At 44.9% G+C, this 27,794-nt stretch overlaps 1 protein-coding gene across 7 annotated transcripts in view; it reads left to right on the top strand.

Annotated features, from left to right (window-relative positions):
* LOC128322773 (dynein axonemal heavy chain 5-like) overlaps positions 1-27,794 on the top strand; it is a 240,360-nt gene that overhangs the window by 80,345 nt on the left and 132,221 nt on the right. For 6 of the 7 annotated variants that reach the window (XM_053244679.1, XM_053244682.1, XM_053244681.1 and 3 more), the window contains 11 exons: positions 54-289; positions 1,877-2,095; positions 3,445-3,507; positions 10,610-10,848; positions 11,639-11,879; positions 14,128-14,327; positions 14,419-14,572; positions 14,802-14,965; positions 22,120-22,276; positions 25,042-25,254; positions 27,059-27,283. In XM_053244679.1, coding sequence (XP_053100654.1) covers positions 54-289; positions 1,877-2,095; positions 3,445-3,507; positions 10,610-10,848; positions 11,639-11,879; positions 14,128-14,327; positions 14,419-14,572; positions 14,802-14,965; positions 22,120-22,276; positions 25,042-25,254; positions 27,059-27,283 — 2,111 coding nt within the window. The remainder of the gene's footprint in view (positions 1-53; positions 290-1,876; positions 2,096-3,444; positions 3,508-10,609; positions 10,849-11,638; positions 11,880-14,127; positions 14,328-14,418; positions 14,573-14,801; positions 14,966-22,119; positions 22,277-25,041; positions 25,255-27,058; positions 27,284-27,794) is intronic. The other variant, XM_053244680.1, reaches the window with a different exon arrangement.

Here is a 27,794-nt window from a genome sequence, read left to right as displayed (position 1 = left end):
GTGGCTATATTTTTTCTTAACTAATTGCCACTGGTTGAATTTTCGTTCTACAGCAGACCTCAAGTTGGCCCTTACCATGGAAACAAAAGCTTGGATGATTGCATTTGGACGTCACTGTAACAAAAAATACAGGACAGAGATGGAAAATATCTTCACATTTGTAGAAGAAATCAGCAAAAAACTGAACCGTCCAATCAAAGACTTGGATGATATAAGAATAGCTATGGCTGCATTGAAAGAGATCAGAGAGCAGCAGATCCCCATAGACTTCCAAGTGGGACCAATTGAGGTAATTGGAAAGGGAGCCTCTGCTCCTGTTTCCTTCTCTGAGCTTTGTAATTGCATCCTGTCTGATCCCTCAACCTCATCTCCAGTTTGCAGTTTGTCATAATCCTTTCTACTCTTTTATTTATTTTATGTATTATTTATTCATTGAGTTTATATCTTGCCTTTCTTTTGCATTGGAACTTTACAGCAACAATGAAGTTATAGTTAAAAACATACAAATTGGTCAGATTCTATTGTCTCAGCTCTCCTGCCCATTGGTACTTTTAGTAACCATTAGAAATCATGCCATAAAGAAGCTGCTTCCCCCATTAAGTGGATCAAAAGTAGCCAAGATGGAGCTAGAATCTCTTTTATTGCTCGCCTTGCCCTGTAAAAAAGTACCTTCCTCACTTTGTGCCATATTCTTCCAGTATCTCTGACAGGTTTGCTATTGCATGGGATGTCGGCTATTGCATAACAGACCAAACATGATTGTTCAGCATCTGCAGTACAAACAATTTTCTTGCAGATTTGCCGTAATTCTTGGGAAACCAGTGTATTTGGGGTACTTATGTGCATCTGTGAATATGTTATCTGTCAAAAACAACAATCATGGATATTCATTGTACCCCTAGTGGCTTGTTGATTGCTGTAATAGAAATCCGTATGAACTAAAAATGTAGGCTGTATCTGGTATAAAAACCTGTTGGTAGAAAATAGGGATGTGTAGATAATCGAGTTTCCTAACTCAGTTCGAATCTGGACCAGATTCGAAACGGAATGGGAAGGCTTGGCTTTGGTCCCTCAAGACCAGCCCCTGGTTCAGTTTGAGCTCAAATTGTTTTGGAACTGGCTTGAAGTGGGGATTCCCCTATACTGGTAAAGGGGTGGGGGGGGGGCGGCGGTTTGGGCTTCCCCAAGGAGCCCTCGCTTTTTACAGCAGTAAAAAGAAGTATAAGTTGTGGTGGCAGCAGTGGTGGCCACAGCGGGGAGCAGGGGTGGTGGAGGCTCCCCCAAACCCTGCCGGCCTCCCACAGAGTGTCCTGGTCCAGTTCATGCCTGAACCAGCACAGGTGTGGAGACCATTTTTTTTAACCTCTGTGCATGCGCACGGGCAATTTACATCATCACAGGCCTGAACCGGGCCTCTGCGCAGGCATGGTGACACACATAGTCTGTTGTGGTGAAACAAATGGCCTGTGTGCTTGCATGGAGGTAAAAAATATGGCATCCACACCTGTGCAGAGGTCCAGTTTGGGCCCGAAGTGGGCCAGGATACTCTGGGGGAGGCTAGCAGAGGTTGGGGGAGCCTCCACTGCTCCCCAGGGCCACCGCAGCCGCCGCAACTTGTGAATACTTCTTTTGGCTGCTGGCTCGCATATCCACACATTTTGAGCCGGCTTGCACATCTCTAGTAGAAAATGTACCAATTAGTTAAAACTTCTGTGCTGCTGCTGGTTTTAAGTTACCTTTTGCATTAGCCTAGCTCCATTGCATCTTTAACAGGAACTTCTGGTGCTATTTTGAATGAATTGCCAAAGGAATATTTCATCTTGTGCATACATGAATGTAGATTATGTGATGATAAAAACAACCCTTCTCCTGGCAGGAGTCCTATGCGATGTTAAACAAGTATGAATTACTGGTAGCAAAGGAAGAGATGGAAAAGGTAGACACACTGCGCTACACCTGGGAGAAACTGCTGGTCCGAGCAAATGAAGTGCAGAATGAGTTGGTAGCATTACAGCCCAAATTCAGAGGAGAGCTAATAAGCACAGTGGAGATATTTGTTGAAGACTGTGATCAGTACTACTTGGATTATGACACGGTATGAGACTATAATACGTTGGAAAAATGTAGAATTCTTCTTGGTGGTTAGGTATCTTTTTAGAAGCTGCTTGAAAAACTTTGGCTGATACGCCTGGAAAGTATATTTTATCCCTCTGAGGATGGCTGTTTAACATTCATCCCCCTTGAATAATCAGCTCAGGCTATTTTTAATACAGGTTACAGGTAATGGTAGCCAGGATTCCATTGAGCAGTTTGGGCTGTGAAATGTAGACAAAAAGGCTAGAGCAAAAAGGGTGTTTGTGAGCAGACCTTTTATTTCAGAGATATGTCAAGGGTGGAGGCCAGAGTCTTCTGCAAACATCTCCCTCTTAATTGTTTGCCACAACACCAAAATAAAACTGGCTCTAACTGCATGTATGTATGTAAAGTTTAATATCTGTCCTTATGGAAAGGTGGTTCACAAAAAGCAACAGGAAACACTTTAAAAGATAGAATAAAATCAGTCTAATAAATCACATCGCCCTATAAGGCCCTAAACAGAAACTGTTCTACTTGCCTTTTATGATTTTTATAAAGTCAGACTTCAGAGGTCTTCTTGTAGAAAAGGAAGTTGTGCTACAAGCAAAAAGACTCTCTCAAACTTTCCAGAAGAAGTGCCATCTTCTTTAGGAAGAGTTCACATGTTTTGCGTTATGACCAGCTGGCTCTAATATAAGGGTTGGTTCATGCGCGTGCGTGCGTGCGTGCGCACCCCCCCGCCCCACTCTCCGCTCAATTATGTACATCCGATGACTTGTACCTGAATGTGTGAACTGGCTCAGTTGAAAAGCATTAAACGTGACACTGGGTGATATGATTGTTCTGTTCGTAGTATTACATCTGTAATGACACATTTTCTCATGCAAGGCAGCACTTGATGTTGCCAGTCCTTGGTAACTGGGTGTCTCAGTATGGATGTGCTCAATCCCTGTAGTACATGAAATCTGAAGGCTCTGTTCTTTATAGGGCCCCAATCTACCCACATGGCTGATGGGCCGTTGAAAATGGTAAAATCCATGGAGCTGATCTCCTGTGGATTCTCAGGGGATTGAATCTTGATTTCACCGCACTGTCAAACTTAGAAGCCCTAGAAGCTGCTGCCTAGATGTTCTAAGGAAAGTACAGCTAATATTTCACACAATTAGTTGTGTGACATAAAATTTAATCACACACACACACACACACACACACACACACACACACACACACTCGTCAAGATTGTAAGATTGTCAAGATAGAATAGAAGCTCTTAAGACCAAGACTGGGATTTTTCTGAAGACGTTTGTGTTGAGCAAAACGGCTTTATTAACCTGATGTACATGTTTCAGTTTTCTCTTCCTTTTTCAGAATGGCCCCATGATTGCTGGTCTTGAACCCCAAGAAGCTAGTGACAGACTGATCATGTTCCAGGTATTCTTCATACTTCTTTGCACAATTAGTATGCAGTTTCTGTAAAAGTATGCGAATAATTGGTTTAATTATTGAAATAAGTGAAATAATAAATAATGGAATATAATAGTACTAGTCTTTAAAATGTCATTATTAAATGTTGTTCTGATTTTGCTAACCAGACTCATGAGAATTGGACCAAGTTTAGCACTGCTGCTTTGAAACTTTTTAAGCATGTATGTCCATATTTAAGTGCGTGTGCAAATCCAACTGGAGTGTGCACTTAAACCATAGTTTTTATACATACTGAGGCTGTTCACATGAGCAGCCTTACCCAGCTTTTGGCAGCCCTACCTAGGTAGGGTTGCTTGTGTGAAGTGCTGGGATCGTGGTCAATCCTGAGCATGCCCTTTTACCCAGGTACGGGGCCGTGTGTATGCTTGCGTTGCACACAGCCTGAGTAGACACAGAACTGGGAGCCTAGAGCGCTCGGCTTGAGGGGAAATCCTCAATCCACTGTGCATGGTGCATTAAAGGATAACTGGAGGCTAGGCTTCATTTTCCAGGCCTCCAGAGATCCATGCTGTTCAGAGCAGTGTGGATCATGTGGGTGCACAAGGTGCATGACACACAGACGACGACTGATTGTCTGGAGGGAATGTAGGTTCAACCCTGCCTTCCTCCCTGCCCCCAGTGAGAACAGTCTTGCTGTGTGCCCTGTACCTATACAGGAACCGGCGTGGTGTAGTGGTTAGAGTGCTGGACTAGGACCGGGGAGACCCGAGTTCAAATCCCCATTCAGCCATGAGACTTGCTGGGTGACTCTGGGCCAGTCACTTCTCTCTCAGCCTAACCTACTTCACAGGGTTGTTGTGAGGAGAAACCTAAGTATGTAGTACACCGTTCTGGGCTCCCTGGAGGAAGAGCGGGATATAAAATGTAAATGATAATAATAATATATCACACATTCTTGCACATATCCATCTCAACTGCTGGTGTGGTGGTACTGATTAAATTCGCTGTGCATGGGAAAATGTGGCAAGGTCAAAAGTAACACTTACAGAGAAAGGTTGAATTTTAGGCTAGATTTTGCATATATGAAACCACCCCAGACAGGTACATTGGTACTCACCGTGAAGGTGTCTTCTGGCTGGTGTAGAAGAGGTCACCCAAGCTTGGGATTACATCCCCCCCACATGCTCCAAAAGGCAGGAAGTAGTCATACTTGAAGATCCTTAACCCAGTGCATGTGGGCGGATCTCCTCAGTGCTTAAAACAGCTCAAGCTACAGAATGAAAACCACAGAAACACAACAGAGAATATACAACAATATACAAACAATAATGCAGAGAAAGACAGAAAAACTGTCCCCCTACAACCAGATCATCAGCTCCAGCCTAACACAACCCAGGCGGGCCTTGGGTGACCTCTTCTACACCAGCCAGAAGACACCTTCACGGTGAGTACCAATGTACCTTTCTCGGCTGGTGTAGGAGGTCACCCAAGCTTGGGACATACCACAGCACCAACCACGGGAGGGAAAATACCCAAGCTGGAGCTACTGACCCGGAAGGACCTGTTGCAGGACCCTCCGACCAAATGCTGCTCTGGCAGCTTCATGTTCATCCAACTTGTAATGCCTTGAAAATGTAAAAGGCGACGACCAAGTAGCCGCCTTGCAAATCTCTTCATGGGACACCGGTGAAGATAACACAGCGGAAGTGGCTGCTGATGTAGTTGAGTGCGCCGTAATCTGACCAGGCACCGAAAGTTTCTGGGCTTCATACAACATCGTAATGCATGAATGAACCCATCGAGCAATAATGGCTGAAGAGACCTTGCATCCCATCTTAGAAGCCTTAAAGGCCACAAAAAGAGCATCTGACTTACGAAAAGCCTGCGTCCGGTTGCACTCCTTCTCTGCAGGGTGACGAGCATCCGGACAAAAAGAAGGTAATTAAATGACCGCCTCACGATTAAACTGAGACTTTACCTTAGGGATAAACGAAGGATCCGGGATAAGTCTCACAGAGTCCTTAGAGAAAATACACAAATTACTCTTAACTGACAGAGCCTGCTATTCAGAAACCTTCCTGGCTGATGTTACAGTTACTAAAAAGGCCACCTTCCAGGACAGCATCTGCAATGATACAGATCAAAGTGGTTCAAATGGCGGAAACTGCAGACCCCACAACACAATATGCAAATCCCATGACGGAAAACGATGGCAGACCAGAGGAGACAACAAAGCTGCCCCCCTCAAGAACTTGCGTAGAAGAGGGTGCCACGCCTGAACAAACGCTGATGAGGAAACAACATCTGGATCAAGCACGCCACCTGGTGTTTAAGCGTGTTGCGTTTCAGACCAAGCGCAAGGCCATCCTGAAGAAAACCTAGTAATCCCCTCGACCTGCACTTGTCCAGCTGCAGGGAGAGCTTTGCTGTCCAGCGCAGAAAACTACGCCAAGTCGATTGGTAAATCTTGTTGGCTGAACACTTTCTAGATGCAAGGATGGTAAATTGGACCTTGACACAGCAGAACTGGATGGTCTGGCAAACTGAGTGGATGACCTATGGTCAAGTCGATGATCTTGGAAAACCAAGGCCCCCTGGGCCAAAAAGACGCAATCAATATCAGGGATGCCCGGGAACCCCGCAGCTTCCTGAGGCAACGGGAGAGCAGCGGCACTGGAGGAAATGCATTCAGCAGACACGGAGGCCATGGCACCGATAGCGTATCCGTCTCTTCTGCCCCCAACATCGGGAAACGTGAGTAAAACCTCTGAATCTTGGCATTCTGAGGATATGCAAACAAGTCTATCTGGGGACACTCCAGCCGCTCTGTCAGCCACCTAAATACTTGAGGGTGCAGGCCCCATTCTGCCGGCTGGATCTCCTGCCGTCTTAGCCAATCTGCCCGAACATTGGAAATTCCATTTACATGATGGTCCAGAATGGATATTAAGTTGTTCTGTACACATTAAGATATTCCTTCCCTTCACCAAGGGCATGAAGGCTCTTAGGGCCAGAAAGACAGCCCGCAGCTCGAGCCAGTTTATGCTATGGAGCAACTCTTCCACCGACCAAAGCCCCTGGGCAGAACTGTTCCAACAGTGAGCCCCCCAGCCCAATAGACTGGTGTCCGTCGTGACCATCACTCTCTCGGGTTCTATGAACAGCTTGCCCTTGTCTAGGTTCCCCGGGCTGTCCAACGAATCGACTCGCGAAGAGACACCTAGAGAGGAATGTTCTTGTCACGTTTGAGGGCAATCCTGTGCTGGTAAGGGAGGAAAGCCCACTGTAACTGGCGTAGATGAAAACCTTGCCCAAGGCACCGAGTCCATAGCCGCCACCATGAGACCCAACAAACTTGCTAGATTGAGAAGGCTGGCCCACAGTCTCGAAGCAATCACACGAGTCAGTGACGATAAGACCTCCATCCGATCCTGTGGCAGAAACAGTTTGCCTACTGAGGTGTCCATTACCATGCCCAAATGACGAAGGCTCTGTGTGGGAATCAGGTGACTCTTGCCCACATTTATCAGAAACCCATGGGCACGTAACACAGACATTGTTCTGGACAGAGCCGACTGAACTGCCCCTTCTTGAGCAAGTTGTCGAGGTAACAATACAGGTGGACCCCCTCAGTGCATAAAGTGGCCACTAGCAGACTAGAACCTTCATAAAAATTCGGGTGGCTGATGAGAGACCAAAAGGAAGGGCTCTGTATTGATAATGCCTCCCCATGTAGCAGAAGTGGAGTATATGTCGACTGCGTGGGTGAATGGGGATGTGTAAATAGGCCTCCTGGAGATCTATTGAAGCCATGTAGTCCCCCATCTGCAATGCCTCTGAGATGGTACAAAGGGTTTCCACCCTGAACCTCCTTTTTATCACAAAACGGTTGACTGGGCATAGGTTGAGAACTGCCCTGGCCGATCCGTCCTTTTTTGGCACCGTAAAAATCACAGAATAGATGCCCTTGCCTCTCTGAAGAGGTGGGACCTCCTCTATGGCCCCTATAGCCACCAGATACTGAATGGCCATGGACAACCCCTTGTGCTTTTCCAGTTTCCCGGATCTAGGGGTAAGGAGGAATCTGTTTCCTGGGGGGCTGGCCAGCTCCACTTCGTACCCGTGTAGGCTAATGGAAAGAACCCACCTGTCGATGGATTCTTTCCAAACGGGCCAAATGGCAGACCCCCACTTTGCCTGAGTGGGAGTCAGGACTGCTGCTTGGGGCCCCCGCTGCTGGTTTCCGAAAGACTGATGGTTCTGCTGAGTGAACCCTTGCCTGCCTTGGCCTCTGGATCTGTTCCACTGCGATCGAAAAGGCCTAAAAGGCTCCCTCTGACCAACTGAGGTCTAAACGCCCTGAAGGTTTGCGTCGGTCTACGATTAAAACTCTTGTCCTCCTTCCTAGGGGCTGATGGCAGTTTCAATGAGGACCTCTTTCAGGGCCTCATCCCCAATTAGCTTCCCCCCAGCATAGGGAACAGCAGCTAATTTAGCCCTAGACGTATTAACGACTTCCAAAATTTTAGCCATATGTTGCTTCTTGCCAGGACTGCACTGACCGCACGTGCTGAGAACTGAACACTGTCCAGAGTAGCATCCGCTGAAAAGGCAGCCGCCCTCTGCAGACGAAGTAGCTTACGCCACATCTTAGATTGATCAGCGGGAGGGTCATTGGGTAACTCGCCGATCCACAAGACCGATGCTCTAGACACCAAGGACGCAGTGGTGTCAGCTCTGATGGCCACTGCTCAAGAGTCGTGGGCCCTGCGCAGTGCAGATTCTGCTTTTCTGTTTCCTGGCTCCTTAATCCTTAACCCATCCTTGGGTACCCTATGCTACTAAGTAGGGCCCCGAAGGGAGCATCCCTAAGTGGCACCTTCAGCAAGTCCAGAGTCTCCTCCTCAAAGTTGTACAATTTGCAAGCCAATGCCAACATACGCTTTGGGAGTCGCAATAGCCGCCCATTCCTCCTTGATGGTATTAGTAAAGCCCTCAGGTATCATTGATTTAATCTGTGGTACCTTAGCCTTAGGCAGCACCAAGGAGCCCTTGGACACAGGAGAGATCTGTTTCTCTGTAACTGGCTACAGATCAAGCGCAGCAGTAGGCTGGTTAATTAGTGGCTGAAAATCCACCATAAGAGAGAGCCTCTGACTGTGTAGGTTTGCTGCAGAGTCCTCAATAATCTCCCCCTCTTCCGAGGAGGAGGGCCCCTTGTCTGGGTTGCCCAGCAATGTCTCCAACCCACTGACCCTGGGTCGCAATAAATCTGGGGAGTCCTCTCCTGACTAGTCTGAAGACCTCCCCCTACCCAAGGGCACAGAGTCCTGGCGTATAGCCACCCTGGGCTGCTTAGCGGGCACTGTCTCCTCCTGAGAGTCTGAGGGCAACACATGGATCACAGCCTGCCTTGCAATGCCTTGCAGGCTTCCGCACTTTAAGTGCTGCTGCCAGTGAGACCTGAACGGCCTCCTGAATCCAGCCCTTTACAGTGGCAGCATCAGGGGGAACCCCCACATTCCCTGTAGGAGTAGGCCCTGAGGGAGGGGCCACATAGGGGGCATCTGCACTCACCTCCTCCCCCCCTGAACAAGTCCTGATCTTACCGGGGGGAGCTGTTCATGGCCTTCTGGGTGCTCCGATGCCCCATCCAGGGGCTCAGCACCGCCTGCCTCATCATCCTGCACGTCTTCCCTATCTGATTCCAACAGGCTCTGGGGCGGCCACTCCTGCTGACGTTCCTTTCGGCGTGACCCCAATACTCGCTGAGGCAGTCCTCCTCCTGCATGCCCAACTGCTAGGGAAAGGAGTTGGGGGGGAGGGGCGAGGCCAAATATCACAGGCTTACCTTGCTCGTGCTGCTGGGCGAAAGCTCTCTCACCAACGGGGCCTCCTTGTAGGAAAGCCTCCGATTCTGGTGCCGCCACTTGTGTCCTGCTACGGTGGATTGCTGGTGGCATGAATTGCGCCCAGTCTCCTCACCGGTATCTGGCCACCAACGGGGCCTCTTGTAGGGAAGCCTCCGATTCTGGTGCCGCCACCTGCGTCCTGCTTCGGTGGATTGCTGGTGGCATGAATTGCACCCAGTCTCCTCACCGGTATCTGGCCACCAACGGGGCCTCTTGTAGGGAAGCCTCCGATTCTGGTGCCGCCACCTGCGTCCTGCTTCGGTGGATTGCTGGTGGCATGAATTGCGCCCAGTCTCCTCACCGGTATCTGGCGACAGAGAGGACCGCTGTGGCCTACAGGCGCCAGCAAGGTCATCTGATACATCTGCCATTTTCCTTACAGGATTTGCGCAGTCCCGAGTTTTTGGTGGGAACAGGCGCTGATGGGCGGATCTCTCCCTAATAGCCAGGAGTCCGAAGGTCTTTTTAGCGGACATCGGCCAAAAGGTCGGCAAGAGGTGAGGAGAGGTAACGAATAACAGAAAGGACAGTAGAAGAACAGATATGATTTTTTTTCTTTTTTCTTTAGTAACTAGAGAGAACTAATAGTAGTAGAATACCAGGTGAAGAATAGATTGGAAATAGTCAAAAACAATAGGAATATAAGCAGAAGAAAAGAAGAGGCCTACTTAACAAGGCCAAAGGTAATGCGAGCCTTCTGGAGCAAAGGCAGGAAGTAGAACTGAGGAGATCCGCCCACATGCACTGGGTTAAGGATCTTCAAGTATGACTACTTCCTGCCTTTTGGAGCATGGGGGGGGGATGTAATCCCAAGCTTGGGTGACCTCCTGCACCAGCCGAGAAAGTACTGTTCTTCCTCTGTTTCCTTTCTTGATGTGCATATGAACCTTCTCAAGATGGCAGACAGTCCTGCTGCTGAATAAGCTCAGTTTTCAGACTTATCTTAAAACTAGAATGTACAAGTGGAAATCCAGTGGTGATTTCTGGTGCAAGGAAGGAAACAAGACCTATGACAAATTCCATCTTTTAGTTTTTCTCTCTTCAGTTCTTATCTGCCTGGGCTATTGAAATTTAGAAGCCTGTTGGTTACCAGTTGACAATATCTAGCAGTCAGCCTTAAAATAGTAGCCTCTTCAAGGTTTATTCATTTTATCTGTGTAATTTCAATGTGCTCAAACCGAGTATTTCAACCCTAGAATCAATTTGACAACCTTTATCGGAAATACATCACCTACACTGGAGGCGAAGAGCTATTCGGTTTGCCTGTTACTCAGTATCCTCAACTCCTTGAGATAAAAAAGCAACTGAACTTGCTACAGAAGCTTTACAGCCTGTACAACAATGTCATCGAGACTGTGAATGGCTACTATGATATCCTCTGGTCAGAAGTGAACATTGAGAAGATTAACAACGAACTCCTTGAGTTTCAGAATAGGTGAGAAAACATGAGGATGTTAAGTCTGTATTTAGTATAAGTTGCTGTGAACTGTACTGTGTGAGTTGGGGTAAGGTATATATTTGCTCCTTTAGACTCAGTGCTGATCTTTGGCTGCTTAAATTAGACCTCTGAACTAGGGGGATTTAGCCTTAGTGGTTTTTTAAAGTATATTTTTTAGCATCTGTCTTGCTAAGCATAATGCTTAACACATTCCGCATTCATCCTTTGTGTTGTTGCTCCCAGATGAAGATTTCACCATGGCTGATAATTGCAAAGGTATTCTTCTGTTACTGAGAATGGGAAAAATGATTGTGGGACTCCTTTAAAAAAGATTTATTGAACAATAATCTGGATTTTGTTTCCTCTACTATAGATAGAAGTCGCTTAATACACAGAGGATACTTGTGCCCATTTTACAAATAAGATTTGAAGGCAAAAAAAGCATATTTCTTTCCTTTGTGTATATCACTTTTTTGCTTCTTTATGGTAGTAATCTTGATTATCCTTGTTTTATATCTACTAAGATGCTTCAGCACTTTTATCATTCAGCATTTTTATCATTCATAAAAATGGTTTTCATCACCTCATCTAGAGAAATAAGCTGACTTACAGGGATTGGTTATCCTACATATGTTATAATATTCCTTTTAAATTTGTGTAAATTGAGACTAGTCTTTTAGGAGGTTGTGAGAAGAAATAAGAATAGTATGGCATTTTGTATGCTTATAGAAGCAAAAACAACTATTTGAAATCAATGTTAAAAATATGTGGGTGTGTATACATCTAGATGTCGTAAACTACCCCGTGCTTTGAAAGAATGGCAAGCATTTCTGGATCTGAAGAAGACAATTGATGACTTCAATGAATGTTGCCCTTTACTTGAGCTGATGTCCAATAAAGCCATGATGGCACGTCACTGGAAACGCATCACAGATCTCACTGACCATAATTTTGATGTTGAAAATGAGACTTTCAAACTAAGAAACATTATGGAAGCACCGTTGTTGAAGTACAAAGAAGAAATAGAGGTATATTAATGCTGAACAGACTGAGATGAACCGCTAGTAAGGGTGAAATGATACATTACATTAATTATGGACTTGGTTTTGATGTGTTTTAACACTTTGTTCTGAATTGTGGCTGGGTAGAGGGGTGGTTCCAGATCAAGGCCATGGCATGGGGGGAGTCGCTAACTCTTTCTCCCGCCATGATCTTGATCCAGATCAGGCCCCTCATGCTCTGTTGCTGTTTAGTCCCAATGGGCCAATGGGAGTTTCCCTCCCAGAGCAAATAGCAGCTACAGGACCCCCTATCCAGATCAAGACATTACGAAGGAAAAGGATTAAAGACCCACTTCCTACACCACAATCTTGATCTGGATTGCATCTCCCCTGCCACGATTGCAATTTAGATAAAAATTGAGCACGTCAAAGCCAAGCTTCTTATTAACATAAAATGCAATTTGGTCCTAAGTGATGAGGCAACATCAATCAGCAATGAAATATTGGGTCTTCGTATTTTTACTGTCTTCTCCACCCTTGCAAACGTATTTGCATCTCAATCATCATATGTTGTGTCAGCAGAAATGAAGGCAGCTAAACGAATTATATTTAGGAAGCTGCTCGGGCCTATTTTATTAACTTGCTCATCACAATGCAAGAATTATGCTGCAAGAAATTACTGAAGTTTTGTTCCACACATAGTTTGAGCCACCCTGATTGTTAAAAGACTGAAAACTGGCAAGACTTGAAGGCTGTTCAGATGATCGTCCCTGGGGCGGAGAGGGCAGCAGGGGGGAAGGCAGGGTTTAACCTACCTTCCCCCCAGATGACTGTCTGCCACACCTTTGGTGTGCTGCAGTGTGCCCACACAATCCACGCTGCTCCATGCAGTGCAGATCACTGGAGGCTGGGATTTGTTTTCCCAGCCTCCGGGATTCCCTCAGTGCACCATGTGACAAGCGTAGTAGTACATTGGGGGATTCCCCCAGGAGTTGGATACTCTATGCTCCCGACTCTGTGTATGTTAGGGCTGTGTGCAGACTGAGCATGCACACGACTCTGGCTAAAGGTCAGGGTAAAAAGTAGAGTTAGGCGAGGCAGCTGCACATGAGCAGCCTAACCCAGGCTAGGTTGCCCTAGCCTGGATTATACTGCATGTGAGAATAGCCTTTTTGTCTTCCTTCATAACTTGGGACATGATGCTCACCTCATTATAACAGTCAACAGTTGAGGCAGAATGGAGCGTGCAGGAGCTACCTATTCACAACTTTGATTGAGGGTGGGGGATTTCAGCTGGCACTGAACATATTTATGCTTTCAGAATGCACACAGTATTTATTAAATTTATTGCCTTTGTGTGCAGCGGTGAGCTCTTTGTAATGCCCATGGGGTTTCCCTGTGGGCTATTGGCAGATCTGTGTTTTGCCAGCAGCTTGAATAGATTCTGCAATGCACCCACATCAGGAAATTTGAGACCATTTCTGGTTAGAGACCTTGAATTTGGATAGTGCTTTGTGGTGTTGCTAAGAGAATGAACTGGTTGGCTGATTATCAGTTCCTAAGAATTCATGCATTACATTTATGCCAAGAAAAACACTTAGTCTGAAAACGGGGGGTGCGGGGGATGGTGTTGGAGTGTTGCTAGGGCTCTGGTGAATTGACAGGCCTATTAATGATTGCAAGAAAAATTATTGCCAGAACTGTTGGTAAGCCTGTCGGTTATAAAAGGGTAGCTGAAATTATGTGACAAATAAGTTCCTCAGAACTAGTCTTGTGCTCTGTAGGTTTCTGCTCACCAGTTCTTCCCACTCCCCAGCCATCTCCATGCCAGCAATGTCTCCCTTCATAGATCAACTGCTAACCCCCCCCTTTCCCCCTTTCAATCTTATAGGGAGTTGTTTCCCAGAATTCTCTTCCCAACTATCCACAAAGCATGGGTTTCATTTGCCAACTAATCTTCAAGCACCGACTGAATTAATTTGCTTCCTACCAATGCGTACTGGTTTCCCCCCACCATCTTCAGTTATAATAGTGTTGATGATTATTCGGTCGGGGCACAAGCTAATTTTCTGAAAGAAATATTCTGCTGCTGCTGAACGCTTATCATGGCTTTGCTTACTGTATCAAACAGCTGGAAGCTGCCACATGAGGGACTCTAGCCTTGTCTGAAGCAGTGTGTACAATGCTTCTGGGTCTTGCTGCATTGGGGATTGTTCTGATATGTTTGGCATGAAGCTGTTTTCTCTGCAGTAATTGCATGTGCTTGATTGTATAGGATATCTGCATCAGTGCAGGGAAGGAGAGGGATATTGAACAGAAGCTGAAACAAGTGATTGCCGAGTGGGACAACAAAACATTTACCTTTGCCAACTTTAAAACCCGTGGGGAGCTGCTCTTGAGAGGAGACAGCACTTCCGAAACTATTGCAAGCATGGAGGACAGCTTGATGATTCTGGGTTCTCTAATGAGCAACAGGTAATAAATAGAGGAGACCCTTTCCTCACCAAATCAGATATGTAACATGATCATTTTTAATGCCCTTGCTCAACATATGCAATTGTTTCAGGTACAATACCCCATTCAAGACTCAAATACAAAAGTGGGTACACTACTTGTCGAACACAACTGATATTATAGAGAATTGGCTGACAGTGCAAAATCTGTGGATATACTTAGAGGCTGTTTTTGTTGGTGGAGACATTGCAAAACAACTTCCTAAGGTATGAACCTTTCCTTTGTCATACGAAACCTGCCTATTAAGTTCTTAATATGATTATCTCTATCAGCGTAACGTGTGCTCGAACATATGACTGAAGAACATCTTCATGTGACCACAAGAAAATTGTACAAGTCAAAAAAAATATTGACCCTGAAGACTGTCTTCTTTGAAATTCTGCCATCTGTGTGCCTCACGGCCACTGAGGTGCCTCTCATTTTATCTTAAAACAGGAAGCCAAGCGTTTCTCTAACATTGACAAATCGTGGGTGAAGATCATGACCCGAGCCCATGAAATACCAAATGTGGTCCAGTGCTGTGTTGGAGATGAAACTATGGGACAACTGCTGCCCCATTTGTTGGAACAGCTGGAAATCTGTCAAAAATCTCTTACAGGGTAAGGCTACCTGCAGTGGTTGTTTAATCTTTGAGTGGTGGGTAATTGGTTAGAAGAACAGAACAGATTGTGGTGACGTATTGCTTGTCTTCCCCTAGTATATGCCATGGGTTCCATGTTCCATAAGTGGCTGAAAAATATTATACAGTTGTTGATATTATTATGCTTAAAGCTAGAAATTGAGGCAGTTGCGTAGGTTGAAACTAATCGGTCTTGGCTGCTGGTCCAGGTGTAATTCAAAGTGATGGTTATCAGATTTCAGGCCCTAAAATGAGTTGAGACCAGGACACCTAAAGAGCAGTCTCCTTCTGTATGATTCTGTCCATTCAGTGAGGTCAGTTCAAGAGGCCCTTTTGCGTGTCCCACCACTGCTTGAAGCACATGGGCTGGGGGGACACCACGTCAATGTAAACAAAAGAAGAGAACAGGAATGGTGCATTGGCAGTTTATTCAGAAGTAGGTCCCGATGTGTTTTGAGTAGAACTCTTCTTCAGGGGAATACAATATGTAAAATATACCAATTAGAATAATAAGGAATAAGGAAATGATATAAAATCAAAAGGACTATATAAAACGTAATAGTCATATTGCACAAATTTGAAGAGAGATAAAAACAAGCCATAATTATAAACTTATAAAACAAATAAAAATAAGATAGAACTTCTAGTACAAGGACAATAAAGATTATGGTAAATAACTTACAGACAAGCTATCAAGTTCAAACAGTATAGCAGAGATATTAAGACTACCTAATCATGCTAAGCCACCTAGTGGCACAGTGGGGAAATGACTTAACTAGCAAGCCAGAGGTTGTCGATTTGAATCCCCACTGGTATGTTTCCCAGACTATGGGAAACACCTATATCGGGCAGCAGCAATATAGGAAGATGCTGAAAGGCATCAGATGGCAATGGTAAACCCCTCCTGTATTCTACCAAAGAAAAACCACAGGGCTCTGTGGTCGCCAGGATTCGACACCGACGTGATGGCATAACTTTACTTTAAATCATGGTAGATATAACACATGGGACAGCTAGCTCACATATAAAGGTAAAGCTGCCTGATATACGTACCAGCGGGAATTCAAACCAGCAGCCTTATGCTTGCTAGGCAAGTCATTTCCCACTGCGCCATTATAGGTAACAGAAAAATAAAACCTTGATGCTAATATAATAATATACAGCAAGTAAAACTAAAATACAGCCAGGAATATCTGAGACAAGATATTTTAAAATTGCCTTTATGAGTCTGGTGCTATATGGATAAATTGAAGGCTACATACAGTTGGTGAGAATTAGGGATGTGCATGAACCTGTTCGGAGGCCCTTTTATTGGTCTCCAAACAGGTTTGAACACTGGCTGGTTTGGAGGCTCAGAGGCGGGTGGGGGGCAACTTTAAGGGCAGTGGAGGGTGCACTTACCCCTTCCACTACTTTCCCTTCACCTGCGCTCGGTTTGTAAAGACCCCATCGGGGCGGCAGCATACCTCCCTGCCACCCCATTCCCTCCTTGGCCGGAAGTGCCGGGAGTTAAAGTAGGAAATCAGGGAGGCATCAAAGAGTGACAGAGCTGTAATAATGGGTGACTTCAATTACCCACACATAGACTGGGTAAATTCACATTCAGGTAATAACAAAGGCCAGATTTCTAGATACACTGAATGACTGTGCCATAGAACAGTTGCTCATGGAACCAGCCAGAGAGAAGGTGACCTTGGACTTAATCCTGATGTGAGAACCTGGTGTGAGATGTCAGTGTCATGAAACCTTTAGGGAACAGTGACCATAGTGTAATCAAATTCAGCATACATGTAGGGAGAGAATAGCTAAGGAGGTCTAACACACTTTGAACTTCAGAAGAGGAAACTTCTCTAAAATGAGGAGTTGGGAAAGAAAATGGAAAGGAAAAATCAAGAGAGTCACTTGGCTCCAGAATGCATGTAGCTTATTCGAAACCACAGTAATAGAAGCCCAGTTAGAACGTATACCACAAAGGAGGAAAGGTACCACCAAGTATCTTGAATCGCATCTGCCATTTTGTTGCCCACTCACACAGTTTTGAAATATCCTTTTGGTTGATTGATTGATTAAGTGCTGTCAAGTCGATGTCGACTCTTAGAGACTACATAGATTCTCTCCAGGATGATCTGTCTTCAACATAGGCGGATTACGGCAAGAGCTGCTTATGGTGGCAAATAGCCCCCAGCGACATTTTTTGAAATAATGAAATATATTTATATTGTGTTTTTGTGTCTTGAACTCTTGTCACGGCGTGGGCGGGACAGGGACGGCAGCAGCAGCCAGCAGGCTGCGATATACGTTGGTTGTTGTTGGGGCTGGCAGCCAGCAGGGGACTACTTCTGCAGACTGCAGGCAGGGGCTGACTGCTGCTGCCGGGGCCTGGGGAAGGAACGATCCTTCCTTGCTATTTGAAAGCAGCAGCGGCAGCTGCCTGAAACGCGGTGGTGTGTGTGTGTGTGTGTTTTTTCTTTCAAGTTCTCACTGCATACATGACATTGCTGGGATGATTAAGGCTACAAGAATGACTGAGGCAGGCCGGGGGGGCGTGGGAGGAGGGGATTGATCACGTTGCCTCAGGGCCCGGAGATCTCCAGCAGCTCCCACTGGACTTTTGCCATAGAATGCATTGAGCCCCTCCTCCTCCGCTAATCGACTCTCCTCCGCCCTTTCGTCTCCTATCTCTTGGAGGATCCATGACAGGGAGTGGAAGTCCACTGGCAGCAAAGACCATTGATCTCACACTGCTGTGTCAGGTGCTTTTGTTGGAAGCAGCCTAGGTATGGGAACCTTCCAAGAGCACACATGGGCGATTCTCCGAGCCAACAGCCAGAAGTCCCCAAACATAGCCATGTGGAGAGCCTTTCTTTCCCTTCCCCGTCTGCCATGTCATCTGGGCTACTTAGCACCACCTTGCTTCAACACCCACCCATGAGGTTTTGGTACACGGCTCCCTCCCCTGCGCGTCACACTGTGCTTGAATGACACAGGCTCCCTCATGGAGGAGGAGCAGGAGGAAGGGCAGGCAGTTCCTGCCAGGGTGAAGGAGGCAATGGGAACCCAGAGACAGCGGCTTTTGCAAGAGAGGCTGGTGAGGGGCAGAAGTAGAAGCAGCAAGCGAGGCTGGCATTTCATTCACTTACATGGCAGGAAGCGAGCGGCAGAAAGATCTAGACGGTACTGCAGGGCTTCATTGAAGCTGGAGCTTGCACCCCAACCTGTTTGCAATGCCAGAGCTCAGCCTTAGAAGAAACTGTGAGATTAAAAGGGTGTTCTTGGGTTTCCCCTCTCCACAACCAGTCAATCACAAGTTGGGGGTAAATGCTTATAAAGCAGAGGCAGGTTTGAGCACCAATTTAGAAATGGGGCATTGCCCATCACATCCCACGGGCTGAAAGATGTCAGATCAAAATGGCCGAATGGGGTGGGTATTTCACTTGCGCTGTGAAAAATGTCAGTGGTGTTGAAGTCAGGGGCAAATTGGTAGGTTTCAAGGGAGCTGTGGTGTGCCTTGGAAGGAACAGCCTTTAAAAGGAAAAACTTCCTTTAAAGAATGGCACATCCTGAGAACCAGCTGTACCTCGCCCTTCCATGAATCATGTGCAAAACGTTGGAAAGTTAACCCACTATTGACAACCTCTGTGATCACCTGTGGGGAGCCGGGTGTCGTAAATCTGCCGGGCCTAGCCAGATGCAGCCAGAAGCATAAGGAGAATAACAAACTTCTATGGGAATAAATTGTCCAAACCAGTCCGTCAATCCGAAATTCAACAAGGTCCAAAGCGAAATCCAGAGGCAAGGTCAGTCAGTCCAAGGTCTAAACACTTTCAAAGAAAAACACAGGAATGCAGCCAAGTAGCACGGAAGAAACTGTTGTTGCTATCAGCAGGGGAGTTATGTTACAGGTGTCTTAAATAGGCTGAGCCCCCGCATTGCTGCCAGTTAAGAGTTGCTGAGTCAGCAGCTTTGCCTGTTTTACACATGTGAGTTTTTAGCTCTTGTTGTCTTTTGGATCAGCGCCTCTCCACAGCTGGGATTGGTTGCGCCTCCTCCACAAGAGCTGCCTCACCCGGCTGTAATTCTTCTTCTATTCCCTGTATGGCAGACCCACTCTCCTTAGCAAGCTCTGATCCTTGCCCACCCTCATCTGCTGTTTGCTCTGTCTCAGTCTCCAACTCTTCCTCGGAGTCTTCCAGCATGCCCATGACACCGGGGCTGATGGGGATTGGATTTGGTTTGGGACACATACTTGTCAGAGAGGCGGGGGAGGGGGTGTGGAAAATTCCTTGCTTGACTACGGCCGGCAAAAGGGCCCCTGGTCTTCAACTTGGCCTTTAAGGTCTCTCAGTGGTGCATTCATTGTTGTCGTAATCAAATCCATCCACCTTGCTGCTGGTCATCCTCTTCTTCTCTTTCCTTCAACTTTCCCCAGCATTATGGACTTCTCAAGGGAGTTGGGTTTTCGGATAATGTATCTGAAGTATGAAAGTTTGAGCCTGGTCATTTGTGCCTTGAGTGAAAATTCTGGATTGATTTGTTCTGTGATCCATTTGTTTTTTTTCCTGGCTGTCCATGGTGTCCTCAAAAGTCTTCTCCAGCACCAAAGTTCAAAAGCGTCAATACTTTTTCTATCTTGCTTCTTCAGAGTCCAGCTTTTGCATCCATAGAGTGTCATGGAAAAAACCATTGTCCAAACAATACTAATCTTTGTAGATATAGACACATCAAGACATCTAAATATCCTTTCGAAGGCCTTCATTGCAACTCTACCAAGTGCTAGTCTGCGGCGTATTTCTTTCTTGACTGCTGGATCCTTTACTGTTGATGGTCAATCCTAAAAGGCAGAAGCTATCCACCACTTCACTGTCTTCATTATCAAGTCTGAGGCTGGTTGCTGTACTCATTGCCATTAGTTTTCTTTATATTTAGCCATAGTCCCATTTTTTCACTGTGCTCCTTCACTTTCATTACTAGAGCTTGCAGATCATCTGCATTCTCAGTTGTCAGAGTGGTGTCCAAGTTATTGATGTTTCTTCCTCCAACTTTGAAACCACGCTTATTTTATTCCAGTCCAGCTTCTCTCAGTATATGTTCAGCATATAAGTTGAATCAATAAGGAGAAAGTAGACAGCCTTGTCTTACTCCTTTGCCAATCTGGAACTAGTCTGTTTCACCATGTTCTGCCTGGACTGTGGCTTCCTGTCCTTTTGGAGCTTCTCGCAATTTGTTTTGGATATCTGTTTTGGGATCTGTTTTCCTTGCCAACCTTCTGAAATAGAAAAACCTTTTCTCTTCAAACAAGCCTTTCCATGCATTTCTTAACTGATTGTTTTACTCTCCTTGTCTTAGGATTTTTAGATTTTTTTTTAAATCAATAAGATTATAATATCCTGCTGTTACTTATGGTGTGTTTGTTGTATTTTTACCCTACTTTCCAGTAGGCTTATCACCTGGCATTCCGTGTGTGTCCCCCATCCCCCGCCCCATCAACTTCACAACACCTGGACCAATATGAACCAAATCGAGTACAGTTATAGAGACATGTAGGGACACCTCAATGGCATAGTTTGTGATGATGTAATCCATCCCGACTCAAGATGGTGGATGTGTAAACCTTTGAGTTGCAAGTGGGCTACACATAAGGATGCCCCAATGGCGTAGTTTGTAATGATGTCATTTACTCCAGTTCAAGATGATGGGTGTGTGAACGTTTGAGGCACAAGTGGGCTAACTTGTGGACCGTCTAACCGATTTGAACCAGATTAGGTACAGTTGTAGTGAGTGACACACAGGGACACCTCTATGGCATAGTTTGTGATGATGTCATCCACCCCGATTCACAATGGCAGATGCATAAACATTTGAGGTGCAAGTGGACTAACTTGTGAACTGCCGAACCGATTTGAACCAAATTTGCTACAGCTGTATGGACACACAGGGATGCCCCAATGGTTTAGTCTGTGATGATGTCATCCACCCCGATCCAAGATGGCAGACGTGTGCACTTTTGAGGTGCAAGTGCATTTGGAATTTCTAACCGATTTGAATCAAATTTGGTACAGTTGTAGTGAGTGATACACAGGGACACCTCAATGGTGTAGTTTGTAATGCTGTCATAACCTCAGTTGAAGATGGTGGATGCGTGAACATTTGAGGCACAAGAGATCTAACTTGTGGACCTCAATCTGAACCAAATTTAGTCCAGTTGTAGAGATAGTGATACTAGGCAGATTAGTTCTTACTAGAACAACTTGTTAAATTGTTATGTTTGAACTTCCCCCCTTTAACTCTGATTTTAATCATCTTGAGTATTTCAGCTTGAAATGAAAATTGAGGGTATAAATCTCCATAATAAATAATCTTACTTCATAGTAATCTCTGTCAACAAGACATTGACATAACCTAATACTTGACTTTTACCCAAAGCTTGGCAGTTTGAATCCCCACTGAAAGCTAAAGAGATATCTGATTGTGTTTGCCTCTCTGTAAATGATCTGGCATGCCAAACCTAAAGGAGCAAAACACAGAATACATATCATTTAGCTTTTGACATAAATTGCCTTTACTGGCAAAACTTGTGAAAAAACCTTGGAAGTTGCTTAAAACTTTCCTAGTTGCATGGTGGTTGCTCACTATTGTGTTATGGACAAATTTAGGATATATAGTATCTCTAAATAAGAAAAATATTTAGCTCAAAATTAGGCACTTAAAGGAAGTCAGCATGTTTACCTTGCTTTCCAAATATGGATTTGTATTGCATTTAGATGATATTTGTTAAAGCTGAGTGAAACCAAGAGTAGTTATTGGCACCATGCTGCTTTGAGCTCATCTGTGGGTTATTCTAGCAGCAGCTCTGGATTTTTTTTGCTACCCTCCCATCATTTAAATTAGGTATGTCTGGGTGATAAGCAACCTTCATTAGTGCATGCAACAAATGACTTGCAATACTGGGCAGAAACATCAAAGCTTGTTAAACCCACTGGAGCAGGATGAGGATCACCTTCCAGCATTAATTATGTATTCTCTAAAGCAGTGTGATGAGAAGACTTGATAACTGAGGGACTATGATGAAGCTTGGTTTTGAAAGACCACATTATATAAAGTTATATTTCTTTTGGATCTCCCCTCCAAATTCAGGTACTTGGAGAAAAAGCGGCTTTCGTTTCCCCGTTTCTTCTTCGTGTCGGACCCTGCTCTCCTGGAGATTCTAGGCCAGGCTTCAGATTCTCACACAATACAGGCTCACTTGCTGAATGTCTTTGATAACATAAAAACTGTAAAATTCCATGATAAGGTTTGTGAAACTGCAAAATAATTTTTCTGAGAGGAATAATGACTATCCTGAGGTTTTAAATGCTCACCAGTCCCTTAGACTTCCCACCCTAATCTCAGAAAAACTGACTGCGTGAAATCAGCTTGGGACCCAATGCAGCCATTGAGCTTGCTGCTCACAACATTGGACCTCACCCTTGCTGAGCCTAGGGTAGGCAAAGAAGTTGCCTTTTCAGATGGAGTTCATCTGCTGCTGTCTTGCATAGTTCCAAACCATCACTTAGGAAAGTCTGGGAAATGTTAATGGCCTACATCCAAGATGGGTTGGTGGTGAATGTAAGAAGGTTTCAGGACCCCTGGGAACATATTTTTGGGAGGCACAGATGGCTGCAGTGGGAAAGTGGGGATGAGGTTGTTGAAACTTGCTCCTCCCCTCTGTGCTAGGATTTGCCTGCCTGCAATGTGTAATTTGGATGTATGCTCACGTTTTTATTTTAGTTTTAAACTTTCAAAAGTTTTGAACTTTTAGACCCAACCCCTTCTCATGAGGCTGGAGCAGATCATGACATTAAAGCACACCTTGAAGTGACACATTTGAAAATTAAGCTATTGGGAGTTTAACAATTCTGTGGAATCATAGCTGTCTGAGGGACAAACTGTGAATAACTAAAGGCATCATTGTGTTTGTTTTTCTTTAAAGCTGCTATGGGTGCTAACAGTAACTTCCCTCCAGGGATGAATAGTTTGGGGGTTTTTTTTAGTCAGGATCATGGTGCATCTAGAGAGGTTTATATGTCCTTTCCTTCACAGTGGTCCTCCAATGGGGCTGCCTTTTTTAAAAAAAACCAAAATGTTAGGAGCACAGTGATACTTCTAAGGTAACATGCAGTTTGTCCTGAAGCTCTAGGAAAAGATGCTCCATGCCTTTGACAAGATCACTGAAGAAGTTTTTCTACATGCTTTTCATATCCAGCTTTGACATGCAAATGGAATAGCGCACCTAAGACATTATGTTGGAATGTAAGAGGAGTCTAAGATTTGTAGGCTCTCCTGCTTATCCTGCTGCCCTTGCCTTTTGAAGATGCATGGAACAGGACATAGAACAATTTGAAGTGTGTGGAGAACCCTACATTCCCTACTGCTTTGCTTCCTGCCTCCTGCCCTGCAACGAGTTTGGGATGGGCAGGAGGAGGAAGACAGTGTGGTGGTGGCAGGAGCACTGCCCCCTCTGGTGGGTAGCGATGGCTGTCTGCCTGCTTACTATAGGGAATGGCTAGACTGGTGGCCAGAGGTAGGAGGCCAGTGATAGTGGCTAATGACAGAGGAAATATGACTCTGTTTGTCCTTTTGAACCTCTCGGCAGCTTTCGATACTATCGACCATAGTATCTTTCTGGAGCATCTGAGGGGGTTGAGAGAGGTACTGCTATGCAGTGGTTCCACTCCAACCTCTTGGGCATATTCCAGATGGTGTCCCTCGGGGACTACCATTCTTCAAAATCTGAACTTTGGTATGGGCTCCATATTGCCTCCTGTGTTGTTTAACATCTACATGAAACCACTGGGAGAGATCAACAGGAGATTTGGTGCAAGGTGTTATCATTATGTTGATGACACTCTCAAATCTTTTTCTCCATGTCAACATCATCAGGAGAAGGCATAACCTCCTTAAATGCCTGCCTGGAGGCAGTGATGGGCTGGGTGAGAGATAACAAACAGACTGAATCCAGATAAGATGGAAGTACTTACCGACTTGACGGCACACTTTACTTTACTTATTGTGCAGCATCAGAACTCAGGAGATGGTTTTGATCTGCCTGTTCTGGATGGGGTCACACTTCCCCAGAGGGAACAGGTATGCAGTCTGGGGGTGCTTCTGGACACAAACCTTTCCCTGGTGTCCCAGGTTGAGGAAGTAGCCAGAAGTTCCTTTTATCAACTTTGGCTGATACACCAGTTGCGTCCATTTCTTGAGATAAATGACCTCAAAACAGTAATACATCTGCTGGTCACCTCCAGACTTGACTACTGCAGTGCACTGTAAGTGGGGCTGCCTTTGTACATAGTCCGGAAACTGCAGTTGGTCCAGAATGTGGCAGCCAGGTTGGTATCTGGGTCATCTCGGAGAGACCATATCACTCCTATCTTAAAAGATCTACACTGGCTGCTGATAAGTTTCTGGGGAAAATACAAGGTCTTGGTTATAACCTAACTCCTAAACAGCTTGGGCCCTGGGTATTTAAGAAAACATCTTCTTTGTTATGAGCCACACCACCCATTGAGATCATCAGGAGAGGTTTGTCTGCAGTTGCCACTGGCTCATCTGATGGCTACTCGGGGACAGGCTTTCTCCATTGCTGCCCTGAGGCTCTGAAACACACTCCCTGCTGAACTAAGAGCCTCCCCATCTTTTACAACTTTTAAAAAGGCAGTCAAGACACATTTGTTCACCCAGGCTTTTAATTAGATACTTTTTTAATAGTTAGATGGTTTTAAAGAGTTTTAACGTTTTAAATTTTACATTGTTGTAATGCTTTAACTTTTTACCTGTTTTTATTGTTTTGTTGTAAAACGCTTTTATTGTTTTTGTTGTAAACCGCTCAGAGACTGGCGTTTTAGGTGGTATACAAATATGCCAGTCTGCCACCTGAGTCGACACCCCACCCTGTCTCATTAGTGGGCCAGCTGCAGAGGTCTGTCAGTTGTAAGAGTAGCATAAAATAACCTGAAAGATGTGAAGGTTGAATATTCAATGAAAAATTGTCACACAGTATGTTATGATCTACAGGTTTATGATCGGATCCTTTCAGTTTCCTCAAGAGAGGGTGAGACAATTGAGTTGGAAAAGCCTGTAATGGCAGAAGGCAATGTAGAAGTTTGGCTCAACTCACTTCTGAAGGAGTCCCAAGGCTCACTGCATCTTGTGATTCGACAGGCAGCTGCAAGTATCCAGGAAGCAGATTTCCAACTAATAGAATTTCTTTCTTCTTATCCGGCCCAGGCAAGTTTCTTAATAGAAACAGCAATGGGATTAATGGTTCAGTTTTTTCAAAGGGTCTGCTTCATGCAAAATTTGTGCATATTAATGGGAAACTGGTTTTTTCCTTTGGCTCTTAATTCAGGTTTTGGGTCCTTGTGTAACAGAGCATTAATTCAGAGCTACATGTGCTCTGACCTTAGAAAGATAAGGTCTGTACTTGGGGATTTTCTTATACTGCCAGGGAAAAAAGCTTAATTCATCAGTTGGTATCTGCAAAAGTAAGGATCATGGATAATTCTTCTTTAAAAAGAAAAATGGAATTCAAGCAAAATTTTCTCTAGCCATGCTAGGAAAGAAATTCAGGGGCTCATTAAAGCCTGTCTCCAAAGATAGGCTAACCTTACCAGTCTCCAAATTCTTCTGGTTTGAATTAAAACCCAAGTGGAGAATTTCTGGGTCCCCCCACTCTTTATTGAATGTAAAGGAGCTCTCTGGCTCCATAACAGTAAATGGTGTGTGTGCGGGGGTGCAAATTCAGTCCCTACTCCCTGCTGGGACAAAAACCAAAGTTACAGTGGGAAAGACCCATAGATTTGCTGAGTCCTTTTGAAGGGTTGCACCCTGGAAGATGGGGATGTGAAAGGAAATACAACCTTAGGATCAGAGGGTCACCCAAAGGTGTTATTTCCTCTGCCTCCCCCCCCGCATTTTCCAGAGTATATTCTGTTTTAGGAGAGCTTCTTAGGAAAGCAACAGGGGTGGTTTTTTTCCTGCTTTCCCAATATCCTTCTTTTTGAAGCCTCAGATTGGCTCTGATGAGGAACAGAGTTCTTTCCCATTTTTTCCAGAAATAGCTCAGTTCATTTCTGAATCTACCCAAGGTGATTGTAGGAAAGCACACACACATTCTCTCCCCCCCCCCCAAGAGGAAATATTCCTTTAACTAGATCAGTTAGGTCTGGTGCCAATGTAGTAACCACAGTTAAGATTTTGGGAGCAAGACATGGGTTTGTGCAGTCTGTCTTCCTAGGTTCTCCCCCCATTTTAGTGGAAATATACTCCCTCCCCAATTGTCATCTGCCTGAGTCATTATTGAGGATTGTCGAAATTGTATTGATAATGCAAATCAGAATTCACTGGGTCTCTTCACATGATCAAAGTGATGTCAAAGAAAAGCTAGAGATTCCAGCAGCATGTGTGCACTGTCATGGAGCATGTCATGTGAACCCTGACTTTTTCAGTAATTTCTGGTTGGCAGCACACCAACCTGATATGGAGCTGAGTTCAACAAGCCCACATCAGATTCTTGGCTCCATATCTGGCTGGTGTATTGTCAACTGGAGATTGCCAAAAAGGTCAGGATTCATATGACACACTCAATGAGAGCGTCCATGCTACCAGCATCTATGATTTTCATCAGACATTGCATTGATCGTATGAAGAGCCCCATTGTTAATCAGTCCTTGAAATAAGCTTCAAATATTGATTAACAGCAAATCTGGCTAGCATTTACCATGATTAAAATCCGTGCCAATGTAAGCCTTTAACAATGGTCAAAGCTGGTGAGAGGCACATGCTGTACTTTAACTGGAATCAGGAATGTTGCATGTGCACAAGCCCTAATACACATCACATCTAATACTGTATGTGATTTAACTGCCATATGCGTATTGGAATAGATACTTGTGAATTGATATAGAAGGATGGGATGCACTTCTTTTTTAACAGTATAGTTAATGCATTGATGCTTAAGCAAAACATTTTTGAGAAAGCTGAACTAATTAAAAGAATATTATAAAACTTTAAAAGGTTTCTACTTCTTAAGGTTGGCTTGCTGGGAATTCAAATGATCTGGACGCGAGATGCTGAAGAAGCACTGACAAATGCAAAATATGATAAGAAAATAATGCAGAAAACAAATCAGTTTTTCCTGGACCTCTTGAACACACTGATAGACATGACTACGAAAGATCTGAGTCCAGTGGAACGTATTAAATATGAGACACTGATCACCATTCATGTGCACCAAAGAGACATATTTGATGACCTGGTAAAACTGCTTATGATTAAATATATTCATTTTAAAAGAAATTAGTCATAGACAACCATCAGAGAGAGGCAGAAGTGTGTGTGTGTGTCTGTCTGTCTGTGGTATATATATTCAAAAAGCTAAGGGCCAAAAACCTCCACTAAGTTGTCTTGGTTGACCAGGCATGATAATGTTTTCATCACTGCTATGTGTTTGCTCCAACTTGCCTGAGGATTATTGTCTTCATATAAAGGTGCTGAGTCTCTTCTCTCCAAGGCTCAGTAGTACTATTACATCCACATCTAGTTACATTCATAAGCAGGGGCATAGCTAGGAGAGAGGGGGCCTGTGTTCACCCCTCTCCTGGCGGCCCCTCAGAGTGAGGGAGATAATGAAGAAAATGGGGAGGGGTGGAGCTGGGGGGCCCTCAGGAGCTGCGGGCCTGAGTTCTTTGGACCCTTTCACTCAATTATAGCGCCACTCCTGTTCATAAGTAATTTTCTGAACAGCTTTTTTGCTTGGCAGAAAAAAA

This window comes from Hemicordylus capensis, chromosome 4 (genome assembly GCF_027244095.1).
Source record: "Hemicordylus capensis ecotype Gifberg chromosome 4, rHemCap1.1.pri, whole genome shotgun sequence".
In the NCBI taxonomy this organism is placed as follows: domain Eukaryota; kingdom Metazoa; phylum Chordata; class Lepidosauria; order Squamata; family Cordylidae; genus Hemicordylus; species Hemicordylus capensis.
Note: the sequence above shows the minus strand (reverse complement) of the source record. Positions and strands in the feature narration are given on the sequence as shown.